This window comes from Pelophylax lessonae, assembly GCF_965119305.1.
Source record: "Pelophylax lessonae genome assembly, chromosome: 10".
Lineage (NCBI taxonomy): Eukaryota > Metazoa > Chordata > Amphibia > Anura > Ranidae > Pelophylax > Pelophylax lessonae.
In genome coordinates, this window is record NC_138777.1 from 217,777,381 (window position 1) to 217,791,010 (window position 13,630).

General features: G+C 43.7%; 1 protein-coding gene across 1 annotated transcript in view; it reads left to right on the forward strand.

The window, feature by feature from the left end:
* Positions 1-5,358, forward strand: part of MYLK3 (myosin light chain kinase 3) — a gene marked incomplete at its 5' end in the record, with an annotated part of 60,641 nt that extends 55,283 nt beyond the window's left edge. The window contains one exon of the mRNA XM_082269947.1: positions 4,809-5,358. Within this exon, the coding sequence (XP_082126073.1) occupies positions 4,809-4,880 (72 nt within the window). The 3' untranslated portion in view covers positions 4,881-5,358. The remainder of the gene's footprint in view (positions 1-4,808) is intronic.
* Positions 5,359-13,630: the final 8,272 nt, after the last annotated feature.

A 13,630-nucleotide genomic window follows, 5' to 3' on the forward strand; every position in this document is an offset into this window, starting at 1 on the left:
GTAGCAGGGGCGTAACTACAGGGGTTGCGATTGCAACCGGGCCCAATGCTCCAGGGGGCCCAGAATTGGATAGGAGGGGAGGCGGGGGCAGCATGTAGAGAAATCACTGTCCTCCTTTTTCCTCCTGTAGCTGCAGAAAGAAAATGGAGGAGATTGGTTCCTCTGTATGCTACCCCCACCACTCCTCCTATCCAGTTCACTTGTGTTCTGCTGTCTCTGGGCCCCTGTGTGCTCCCCTGGTCCCCCCCCCCCCCCCACTGTGATCCCTCCTCTTTCCTGCCAGCTGCTGCAGGGGATGTGTAACAATAGAGAACCAGGAAGGGGTCGGTAAATATGTAATTTACCAGCTCCTTGCTTCTCTAAATGGACAGAGTCATAGTCAGTGACATTGTAATAAAATAAAATGATAAAAAATAATACAATTAAAATACCTAAAAATAAAAACTACTGACACCAGTGGGTGAACTTCCAGGATCGCAAAGGTCACACTTGCAACCGGGCCCTGGCATTCCACCACCGTGGGGAGGCCCCAAGATAGCAGGAAGGGGGCCCACTGTAAAACTTGTGAAAGGGACCCGCTGTGGGACCGCAATAAAGGGCCCCGCAAGCGGAGTAAAGGGCCCCAGGATCAGTGGGAAGAGCCCGGGGTTTGAAGGTGAAGGGCCCCCGGCCAGGGGTCCGGGGGGGCCCTTCATGGTTTCTTGCACCGGGGCCCTGAAGGTTCTAGTTACGCCTCTGGTTTGTAGACATCTGACGATCACACCCACCTCCTGTATATTGCCAACAGTATGTGGATACTAGAGATGTGCATGACGGGAACATTTTTTTGATTCAGATTAGTTTGTTAAGTTAATAATTTAGTTTTGTTATATTTATTATGTTAGAATCATTCGTTTTTGGAATTTGTTTCATATATTCGGATTCCAATCAATTTGAATTTCGGAAAATGGCAATATTTGTTCTATTCTTTTTGAAATTAGGCAGGAAACACATCCGATATATAGTCAAGCCTTAGGCTAGAGAAATAAAGAACTGCGTCCTGCCATAAGCGTGGGACTTTGGAGGCATAGATTGAAAGTGGCAGTAAATTATCCAACGAGGACCAAATTGTAATATAAATATAAAATACATTTTATTATAAATATAGCGTGTTTAAAAACATGAAGAAACAGACATGTGCATAATCATTTCACTTTCAATACATGAATCATTGATGGTAGCAATGGATGAAATCAGTTATATTCAGGGATGTGGCAATGATTGGTGGAATTATGTGACTCAGTGCTCCTCTAATTTCTTTTTCGTGTATTTGTTCTATTCTTTTTCTATTCTATTTTTTTCTATTTCATTCTATTTTTTTCTGTTTTTATTCTATTGTTTTCTATTTTTTTATTTTCTATTCTATTTTGTTTTATTCTATTCTTTTATTTTCTATTCAATTATGTTTTATTCTAGTCTATTCTTTTATTCTGCTTATATTCTATTTCTTTCTAATCTATTCCTTTCTATAAAGCTGTCAAAATACATCACCCAATTTCACTTTTATACCTTACTGTATTTATTGCAATATGTTTCTAGTTCAGATTTGAATTAATTTTCAAATTCAAATTCATTTTCAAAGTTATATTTGGATTATTCCTTACGTTATTTTGTTTCATTATAATTTATTTTGGGCTTTGTGCAAATTCGTTACTATTGTGACTCGGAAATTGCGAACGTATCGTCATCCGTCTGTTTTAACCACTTGCCGACTGCTGCACGACTATTTACTGCGGCAGTCAGTCACTCCTCGGCAAAGCGAGGTAGACCTACGTCGCTCGCCCAGGAGCCTGTAGGGGGCGAGCGCGCGCCGCCGGAGGCGTGCTCCCGCCCCCGCTCGTTCACTGACATCCCCGTGCGTGTGACCGGCGGCTCTGATGTCCGATCTTCCACAAGAGAGGGAGAAGGACAGACAGCTGATGTAAACACAGCTGTCTGTCATTCTCCCTGATTTAAGCACAGAGGCTATGTCAGGGGTCTTCAAACTACGCCCCTCCAGTTGTTCAGGAACTACAATTCCCATCATGCCTAGTCATGTCTGTGAATGTAAGAGTTTTACAATGCCTCATGGGACGTGTAGTTCCACAACAGCTGGAGGGCCGTAGTTTGAAAATCCCTGGGCTATGTGATCCTGCTATGTAGGATCGTATGTCTCTGTGGTTACAACACAAGCCACGCCCCCTGGCACAGTTAGAATCACGCCCCTAGGGATACATTTAACCCCTTGATCACCAATAAAGTTAACCCCTTCCCTGCCAGTGTAATTTTTACAGTAACAGTGCATATTTATAGCACTGATTACTGTAGTAATGTTACTGGTACCCCCAAAAGTGTCAAAAATGTCAGTCAGGGGTACGATCTGTCCGCCGCAATGTCGCAGTCCCGCAAAACAAATCTCAGATCGCTGCCATTACTAGTAAAAAAAAAAAACAATAAAAATAACAGAAATCTTTCCCGTAGTTAGTAAACGCAATAACTTTTGCGTAAACCAATTAAAATACACTTATTGCAATTTTTTTTACCAAAAATATGTAGCAGAAAACAAATTGGCCTAAAATGTTAAAAAATTTTGATTTTTACATTTTTTTTTGAGAATTTCATATAAAAAAAATTTGAAAAATATTGTTATTTTTTCAAAATTGTTGCTCTTTTTTTGTTTATAGCGCAGAAAAAAAAAATTGCACAGGTGATCAAATACCACCAAAAGAAAGCTCTGTTTGTGGGGAAAAAAAGGACGTCAATTTAATTTGTGTACAGCGCCGCACGACCGCGCAATTGTCCGTTAAATTCACGCAGTGCCGAATCGCAAAATAGGGCCTGGTCTTTGAGCAGCCAAATCCTCCGGGGCTTAAGTGGTTAAGCGGATGTTGTTAGATCGAATGCCAGGCGGGTGTCAGCGGATACATCTCCATAGAGGAGAATGGGTGGCCCAATCAGGTCCGCCTGAAAAATGGACAGGTGGCCCTGATCGTGTGAAAGGGGCCTAAATGTACAGAATATCGGCACCTAATTTCGGCTAAATTCTACAGCAATACGGACGCGGCGGACGCTGTTTATTCTTTCCACCGAGGCGTGTGTGCTCTGGACTCGTGCGGGGTTTATCTGCCGGAAGTACTATGACTCTTCCTGCCTCTACCATATTAATTATATCAAGCCGTTCTACAACCAACCTGGGCTTCTAGATATTCCCTGTCTCTCGAGTCCGGTAGTGTGTTTGCCCAGATTGGTTATATTATCTTCTATATGGCCTAGTACAGTGATGGCGAACCTTGGCACCCCACATGTTTTTGAACTACATTTCCCATGATGCTCATTCATGATGTATTGTAGTTGAGCATCAGTGGAAATGTAGTTCCAAAACATCAGGAGTGCCAAAGTTCACCATCATTGGCCTTGTATGTTCACTCTAGTGTCTCCCATGTCCGCCGGGGAGAGGTAATTTGGTGGTTGGGCCCTTTGACTGTGATCTGCTGTGGCCTTTAGCATCAGAATATGCACAGTGTGTAAATTTACTCCTGAAGAAGTGGTTTTTACCTCGAAACATGTCGAGGAACACATGCCTGGATTTTTGAAAATCCCTGACGGGATAATTACAAGTGCAATTAGTTTTTGTTCATTTATTTGTATTGCTGTAGCACATTTGTATGTCTCTGTGTGCTATGAATTTTTAAACATTTTGAATAAAGCTATTGATTTTTTATCCCTTTTGTATTCATGACTACAGTACCCCTAAAGTCCAAATTTTATTTGTCCCCTTCCTTATTCCCCCTCTCCCCTTGGACCTCTCTGGGAGGTTAGGTCCTTGTCATTCCCTTTTCCCTAGAGAATTTATACACTCTTGATGTTGGTACTACATACCATCACATACAGTAGTGTATTTAGGTTTTGTGCTGCCCTAGGCCTGACTAAACTTGGGCAGCCCCTAATTTGAATATGACACACCCCTTCCTGTAAAGGCCACACCCTTTCCGGTTTATTACCCGCCCTGTCATCTGTAAACCACAGACCACAACCACAGTCTATGAGTGTCCATCAGTGCAGCCTCATCAGTTCCCATAAGTTCAGTCTCATCAGTGCCCATCAGTGCAGCCTCATTACTGTCCATCAGTGCGGCTTCATCAGTGCAGCATATCAGTGAAGCTTCATCAGTGGCCATCAGGGGGCAGCTTTTTTGCTGCCCCCCTGCAAAATGCCGCCCTAGGCCTGGGCCTTGTCGGCCTAGGCCAAGATACAGCACTGATCACATATCACAGGCTTCTATATGACCTAATATTGGCTATCGGCCTGAAGGGTGACCAGAAAATTGGTATCAGCCCAGAAAAAATTATATTGTTCGATCCCTACATAAATCTCCTTGTAAATACTACTTTATGGTAGATTGATCCAAGTCAACCAATGTGTGCCCATCAGTGCGGCTTCATCAGTGCAGCATATCAGTAAAGCTTCATCAGTGGCCATCAGGGGGGCAGCTTTTTTGCTGCCCCCCTGCAAAATGCCTCCCTAGGCCTGGGCCTTGTCGGCCTAGGCCAAGATACAGCACTGATCACATATCACAGGCTTCTATATGACCTAATATCGGCTATCGGCCTGAAGGGTGACCAGAAAATTGGTATCAGCCCTGAAAAAATTATATAGTTCGATCCCTACATAAATCTCCTTGTAAATACTACTTTATGTTAGACCTATCCAAGTCAACCAATGTGTCTGTTGCAGTTTTCTCATCAATAGATACTAATTACAATATTGAATGTTCCCATCTTTCCTTACAGAAACATTTCTACGTGGTCACGGCTGCCAATCGTCTCAGGAAGTTCCAGTTGCTTTCACTCAAACCCTCCTAGAACAAGACTAACTGACACTTGTGCGTGGATTGTACATAACCGCTGTCTGGCCGCCCAGTAACACCAAGGACTGCACTATGTACACAGGGGGGGGGTCACGAGATGACCGATATCCACTGCCTGGGGGCACAGTGTGAATGTGGTGGTTGTGGAAATATTATACTAAATGTAGATAGAGATGTTCACCCCCTGGCCTTCTGGATCCTCAGATTGGTACCACCATCCCTTCATACCTTGTATTGAATATCTCAACTGTAACAAACATTTTACAGGTTTAGCTAAGTGATAATTGGTTAAAATGTGTTATTATATTTTACAAGGTGCATTCTGATCTCAAGCTGTGATGTGAAGAAGGCATTGTGCATAATAGATTATGTTGAATTTTTCTATTAGGGTTACAGTTAACCCAAACACTTCCCCACTCTCTTCAAAAACTAAAAGAATAAAGTTTTGAATCTAGTCGGGCTTTAAAGTGATATTAAAGGCTGTTTTTCTTTTGAAATAATAAAGATGTCATGCTCACCTGCTTTGTGCAGTTGGTTTTGCACAGAGCAGCCCCAATCCTCCTCTTCTCAGGTCCCTCACCAGCGCTCCTGGCCTCTCCTTTCTGCAGAGTTCCCCTAGTGCAAGCAGCTTGCAATGGGGGCACCCAAGCAGGCTCTCTCCCAAGCCATGGCTCAATGCATGAATGGACACACACAGCCACGGCTTGGGAGAGAGCCGGCTTGGGTGCCCCCATTGCATGCTGCTTGCACGAGGGGAACTCTGCAGGAGGGAGAGGCCTTGGCCCCGCCCCCTCTCTACTCATTGGCTGTGATTGGCAGCAGCAGCAGGAGCCGATCGCTCTTGCTTCTGTCCCAGCAAGGGGAGCCCCCGGAGAGCTGAGGCTCTCGTGCACATCGCTGGATAGAGATGGGATTCAGGTAAGTTTTAAGGGGGGGGGGATGCTGCACAGATTCGATTTTTTGACCTTCATGCATAGAATGCATGAAGGTAAAAAAACCTTAAGCCTTTAGAACCACTTGAAATATAATTTGCTGATTATTTGTTTCTTCTCATTATTATATAGACCTATGCCCTTCTAGAAAGTGGACCTAGAATCAGATATACACTATATTACCAAAAGTTGGGACGCCTTTACTTTACACGAACATGAAATTTGATGGCATCCCAGTCTTAGTCCATAGGGTTCAATATTGAGTTGGCCCACCCTTTGCAGCTATAACAGCTTCAACTCTTCTGGGAAGTCTGTCCACAAGGTTTAGGAGTGTGTCTATGGGAATGTTTGACTATTCTTCCAGAAGTGCATTTGTGAGGTTAGGCACTGATGTTGGAGAGAAGGCCTGACACTCAGTCTCCACTCTAATTCAACCCAAAAGTGTTCTATTGGGTTGAGGTTAGGACTCTGTGTAGGCCAATCAAGTTCTTCCACCCCAAACTCACTCATCCATGTCTTTATGGACCTTGCTTTGTGCACTGGTCAAAATCATTTGGTGGAGGGGGGATTATGGTGTGGGGTTGTTTTTCAGGGGTTGGGCATGGCCCCTTAGTTCTAGTGAAGGGAACTATTTGGCCTCAGCACACAAAGACATTTTGGACAATTTCATGCTCCCAACTTTGTGGGAACAGTTTGGGGATGGCCCCTCCCTGTTCCAAGGTCCATAAAGACATGGATGAGGGAGTTTGGGGTGGAGGAACTTGACTGGCCTGCACAGAGTCCTGACCTCAACCCGATAGAACACCTTTGGGATGAATTAGATTGAGGCCTTCTAGTCCTAATCAGTGCCTGACCTCGCACATGCGCTTCTGGAAGAATGCTCAAACATTTCCATAGACACACTCCTAAACCTTGTGGACAGCCTTCCCAGAAGAGTTGAAGCTGTTATAGCTGTAAAGGGTGGGCCAACTTAATCTTGAACCCTATGGACTAAGACTGGGAAGCCATTAAAGTTCATGTGTGTGTGAAGGCAGGCATCCCAATACTTTTGGTAATATAGTGTACTTTTTCCTGATAAGTAGATGCATGCGCTTATCACAGTAATTCTCCTGAAAATGCCTTATTGGTTTTTCTCTGGAGCGCTTTCCTTGATCAGATATCAACAGAGTATCTATTTCCTAAACTGAGATGATAGTCATTTAATTCCTGAGGCCTACAGCATGTGGTTTTTCATAAGGCTCCATTCACATATAGGAGCCTCGGATCGCCGGCAGAATCGCCATGATTCTGCCCGTGATCCCGAGTCATTGAAAATCGTGGAACGTCTGTTCGATTCCCGTGACTTTCAATGGCACCCCAAACGCGGCGAAATTTTGACGTGATTGTCGCTCGACGAATCACGGTAAAATCACAGTAACAGAATCGCTGGTTGCCTGTCACCCAAAAAAAGGACAAGAAGTTTTTTTTTTTGCGCGCAATTTTACCGTGATTCGTCGGGTGAAAATCGCGATAAAAATCACGTTGCATTTGGGGTGCCATTGCAAGTCTTGGGAATTGCACAGGTGTCCCACAATTTGCAATGATTCAGGATTGCGGGCAGAATCGCGGCGATTCTGCCCGCGATCCGAGACGCCTACATGTGACTGGAGCCTAAAATGTTAGACCCAGATCAGCCCCTTACCTTGTGACTTGCTACAAATTTTTTTACAATGTTACAGTCTGACCACTGGGGAGAGGCGAAATGCCTTCTCCTGCCTGCAGCAGACTGATGACATTATCAAGGCCTAGGCAAAGTCAGTTTATTGGAGCACTGAATGGCTTGCATTTTAGTAAATTGCAATTTTTTGAATTATGGCCCACTGAGCTTTCTGGTACGGTTTGGTTCGGTACGGTACGCTATTTATGCCGTTTCCATTATGAATGGTACCCTAATTCCGAACCGTACCGTACCACTTTTTGGTACCCTTTCGTTGGGGTACCAAGCACATTAGTACCGTACCAACAGGGTGGAGCTACACTCTGCAGAACTTTGATTGGTTGACAGAGAATCCTCTATCACAGCTTTCCTGCTACACCACGCCTATCATGAAAGGGTACTATTGGCAGTGGAAACGCAATGTGTACTGTTCCGAACCGTACCACTCAGTGGAAACGAGGCATAAGACATAACTGTGCGGCACCCTGCCCCTCTCCGCACACTGGGCAACAGTGAAAGCTGCACCCAACTTATATCACAAATACAGGTACTAGCTATGAAACTGAAAGAAATGAACCCCTTCCTTATCATGGCTTCAGGACTACAAACAGACCATTGCAACTACTCCCAAGATCATTCAGAAAAATCAGGGTTATGATAGGTCTTAATTTATGAAAAGCGGTGAGGCAAACTTTCAGCATATGTTTTTGGTGGAATGTGCATTTATTATGGTGCATGCTTAAAGCGGCAGTACAATGGGTTTTAAACATGTACCTATACTGGTTTAGTGTGTTTTTTCTTGGGGGGAGAGGGTTATTGTTGTTCAAGTGAGCTATTTCTGTATTTCTATAAAGAAAAAGAAAATAAAATGCCTAATAAATGAACTTATTTATTTTTGGGTGCACTAGCTGTATAAAAGTTGGTGGAAAGCTAAATTAAATGTATTGTGTTCCTTGAATCCCTTCTCATGCTTTACTTAAGGGGAAGCTGTGAAGGGTTCTTAACCCCACCCCCTTACGTGACCCCTAATCCTTGGAGCAGCCATCTCTAGGATCCCCAAGAGCTTGACCAAAAATAGTGTCCACACCTTTGTGGTCATAGTTATAGCCCACCTGCCTATTGGCCACCACTATACTGTATGACCCCTAATCCTTATAGCAGTCACCTGCAGGATCTCCAACTCTGATGTGCGGAGGGACACCTGGGGGGCACCTGAAGTAAGGAGGGACTGTGATGGGGTACCTGATGTAAGGGGGCACTCTACTGGGCACAGCTGATGTGAAGGGGACTCTGCTGGGGACACATATGTGTTGGGGGGGGGGGGGATCTCTGGTGGAAAACACTAGATGTAAGGAGGCCTTACATCAAGAACTTGTTTGTTAACTCAGAAGATCCAGGATTGTAGAACTCCTAACACTCGATGTAGCTCAAAAGTCACTGAACAGCTCCCTCCAGCCCTTCACTGACTGAGGTAGCTCCTTGTCACTGCTTTTGCTGCTGCAACTCTTAACTCTGTACACTGACTCGTCAGGGCCCAACCACTGGTACCCCCTATACACTTCAGGGTCCTCTGACTAGGTACCCCCTTTACAGCTAGCTGACTCCTGGATCCCTGGAACCTTCTCTGGAGTGGTCCCCTCTACACTTGGCAGACCCCTAGGGGCAGTTCACAGTACTCACGACCATGGCAGGCTTTCCTGGAACTGAACCCCTCTTCCTCCACTGGTCCTCGGCCCCCTGGATCCCCTCTGCAGCTCAACTCAGCATTCTCTGGATTCCCAGGCAGCCAACCGGGACACCCGATCCTTTTGACAGGAGAGACAGCCATACTCTCCCTCCTGGGACTCTGTTTTCCGCCAAAGACGCTGCATCATGCGTTCCCTCAAAAATTATACCCACTCCCAGAATCCTCTGCGACAGAATCTGCCTTCTGGGCTAGATACAGGCCTGAGTGTGTCTCTGATTGGGTTTCCTCCACTGCCCAATTAGAACCCTCTCATGGAGCCAGTGGGGAGACTCCCCTCTCATGCAGACACACCTGGGAGACATGACAGCCAGCTGAAATCATGGCCCTGCTGTTAGGAAGCCAAGGCCCACTATACTTTTACCTAGCTCCTACCTGTAGGGTTCTACATGTTGAAAATTGAAGCAAAAATGTAGAACCATTAAAACTTGCACATGTCATCATATAGGAGAGAATTCCAACACCAACAAAGTGAATATTGAATGCGCTCACCGGAGGATATGGACCCAAGTACCATATAGCAAATGGGTCAATATAGCTTGAAATTATCCATGGATGTTTTCAAAGGATGGCGGTGACCTCTTGAAAAGGGATGGATATGACTCCCAGTAGGGTATCCATATGTGGAAGTAAGCCAAACAACACAACTTGGTGTAATACCGCTAACAATAAAATGTATTAAAAAAAAATGGGATCAAAAAATCTTACAAACATCCATGTATGTACAGCATGTAAAGATAGGAATGATGGCGGGTGACAGATAACGTGGTGCTGACGCGTTTCTTGAAAAAACTATGTGACAGATAAATTGATGGTTTGGACTGCTTCAGTTGGTAAGATGCATGTCATCAGCTCAAACACCTTTCTTCCAGACATCATTTAATTATGCTGACTTACTCTGTTGTTATACAGTGTATGTGTATTGTATCTTGTTTTAGCTTTGGTGCCGGCAGTCTGGACTTCCAGGCTGGCTTAAGTGCAATGATTTATCGTTATCTATCCATTGTGTGATGTTTTGGGTAAATATTCATGTAGTGACTGACATACTTCTCAAGTGTATAAAAGTCTGTTTCTTGTTCAATAAAGGGATTAGTTGTTTCCGGTATACAAACTTATGCCCTGTACACACTATCAGATTATCTGAAGACTTTTGTCTGCAGACTTACCAAAACCATATAATATGAGGTCAAACCTAAACACTTTCAATTTGTATGCAATCCGGCAGGCCCTTGCACTACATAGAAAAGGTAAATCTGAAGACAAAAGTCTTCAGATAATCTGATAGTGTGTACAGGGCATTAGTGTCAGGCTAGCTTTGTATGACGGCAGCTGGGATTTGATATCTATGTTCATGACTGGGAGGAAGCCGTATACTGATGGAAAACCACAAGTACAGTGTGGGTCATCGGATTCCGTTACAACTAGCATGCAACAAAAAATGGACGAAAGATCGTTCGATAATCAGATCGTGTGTACGAGGCTTAAGACTGGGATGTCATTAAAGTTTGTGTGTGTTCATTTTAGAACAGGTGCATTAAACATTTTTATAAATAAACTTCAAAGTGAAGGAATGTTTTTGCTGCATATGGAAAATTATTTGCTACCAAAAAAAAAAAAAATCCAAATTTGGATGTAATAAAAGGAAAAAATATAAAACAAGAGTTACCAACTAAACTGTTATGGATCATAAAATTAAAAAACCCACAGCTCAATATGTTTGAAGGATAAGAGCGCTCTACTAAGACGAACGATTGACATGTCACGGCCATTACCCATTATGAACATCACAGCTATCCAGTGATTTCTTTATGACTTTTTTGTAATGAGCTTTTTAGATTTGATTTTCTCAATGACTATAAAGAAGGCATTGTGACTTTGTAGCAGAGTTTAGCTATTGGATGATTTCATTTGTAAATTTAATAAAGAGATTCTGTAAAATGTTTGACCAGAGCTGTTTGTCAGGGGTAATTACACTGATGAGGACCATAAGAAAGGTCTGCCATATGAAGCGTGAAATAAGACGCTTAAAACAACTCATCATTTCTGACGCTTGCACGCTACTGGGAGGAGAACAGACGGGACATTTTACAGGCAGCACTTTCCTTGTCACTGGGTGCCTCTTGCTAAGCCGTGTTTAATGTGACATGACCACCCACCGCTTGGCAATTGCATTTCAGGAGATGCTTTCTTGCACGTAGGTTCCAAGATTAAAAAAAAAAAATAAATAAATTAGAGAGTAGATTCGTTCAGGATTTAGAATATTTCAAGTCAGAAGCTACAAATATTGCATTTGCTGCCTTTAACCGCTTTATGACCATCGCTGTAACTATACGTCAGTCGCAAGCAGGAGGCTATGGGGCAAGCGCGCACTGCCAGCGGCACGCTCCTGCTCATCAGGGGGGGAGGTCGATGCAGCGGGCAGGCGACTCCGATTGCCGCCTGACACCTGCGATCGTTCCCTGCTGAGAGAGGAGGACGGTCAAGGACGGTAAACACAACCGACCGTCCTTCTCCCTGGGATGATCACAGAGTGCCTGTGATCCTTCTATATAGGAACACACGTCTGTATGGTCATTTCAGAAGCCATTCCCCCCCCCCCCTAACAGTTAGAATCACTCCCCTAGGCTCACATTTAACCCCTTGATCACCCACAGGGTTAGCCCCTTCCCTGCCAATGGCATTATTACAGTAACAGTGCATTTACTCAATAAAAACAGTGCATATGTTTAGCACTGATTACTGTAGTAATGTCACTGGTCCCCCCAAAAGTGTCAAAAATGTCAGTCAGGGGTCCGATCTGTCCTCTGAAATGTCGCAGTCCCGCTAAAAATTTGCTGATCGCCACCATTACTAGTAAACCATTATTAGTAAAAAAAAAAAAAAAAAAAACACAATAAAAATGACAAATCTTTCCCATAGCTTTTGCACGAACCAATCAAAATGTGCCTATTGTGATTTTTTTTTTTTTTTACCAAAAATATGCAGCAGAAAACAAATTGGCCTAAAATGTTAAAAAATTTTGATTTTTACATTTTTTTTGGGAATGTTATATAGCAAAATGTGAAAAATATTTTATTTTTTTTCAGAATTGTCGCTATTTTTTTGTGTATAGCGTAATAAATAAAAATTGCACAGGTGATCAAATGCCACCAAAAGAAAGCTGTATTTATGGGGAAAAAAAGGACGTACAGCATTGTTTGGGTACAGCATTGCATGACTTGCGCAATTGTCAGTTAAATTCACGCAGTGCCAAGTTGAAGTTGTCATTAACGGGGCAAATCCTTCCAGTCTTAAAAGTGGTTGAAAAGTAGAATTATGGTACATTTTTTTTTTTTTTCCATTTTGGATAGAGCAAGGGAGGGTAATTAACCCATAAGAGTTTTTTTCACCATCTGTGTTCCATTGCAGAGGTTTCCCTTCACTTTCTGTCCCATAGCCAAACAGGAAGGGAAAGGAAATCCTTGCAAATTAAGGGAAGTTCTTGGGGACCCCCCCCCCCCCCCCAGGTGACCAGAACTAGTGTCCCCATTGGAAGATTTCCCCTCTATTACTTTTCTGGGGACAACCTAAAGTTTGGGATATTCTTTTACTTTTAATGATAAGGAGGTTGACCCTCTCTATTTGTCCTGTTTACCATTACCAGGGGCACAGGCAGAAACAAAAACCTGACAGGTGTTCTAATCCATCTCCACTCTATCCATAACTAAAAAAAAAAAAAAAAAAAAAAAAAAAATGTTGGCATAAGTTATAGTTTAAGGCTGGGTTCACGCTGTGTTCAGGGCGGCTTGCAGCAGGGGTCCGGTGCATCCTTGTTCACCATTTCAGGTCCGAATTCAGTCCAAATATTTGGCTGAATTCAGACCAGAAGACACACAGGACCCTTCTGCAAACTGCTCCGCGGCCATCCCAGAGCTGTGTGATCTGCTCCATTGAGAGCCAGTCAGTCTCCTGACGTGCAAATTGGATGAGAGCAAAGCCACATCCAATTGGCACCATTATGAACCTAGCCTAAAGCGGTAGTTTACCCTTCTTGTTCGATTTACCTCCACGTAGGGCTTATTAGAGGCTTACCTGTAGGTAAAAATCACAATCTCCTAAACGTGCACCGTCTAGGACAGGGGCCTTCAAACTACGGCCCTCCAGTTGTTCAGGAACTACAATTCCCATCATGCCTAGTCATGTCTGTGAATGTCAGAGTTTTATAATGTCTCATGGGATGTGTAGTTCTACAACAGCTGGAGGGCCGTAGTTTGAGGATCCCTGGTCTAGGAGATATTCACCCTGGAAGCAGCCGGTGACATCACCAGCGCATGCACTCTGAAGGTCCAGCACACCATGCTGGACCTTCAGAGCTTCGTGCCAGAACTCAGGGC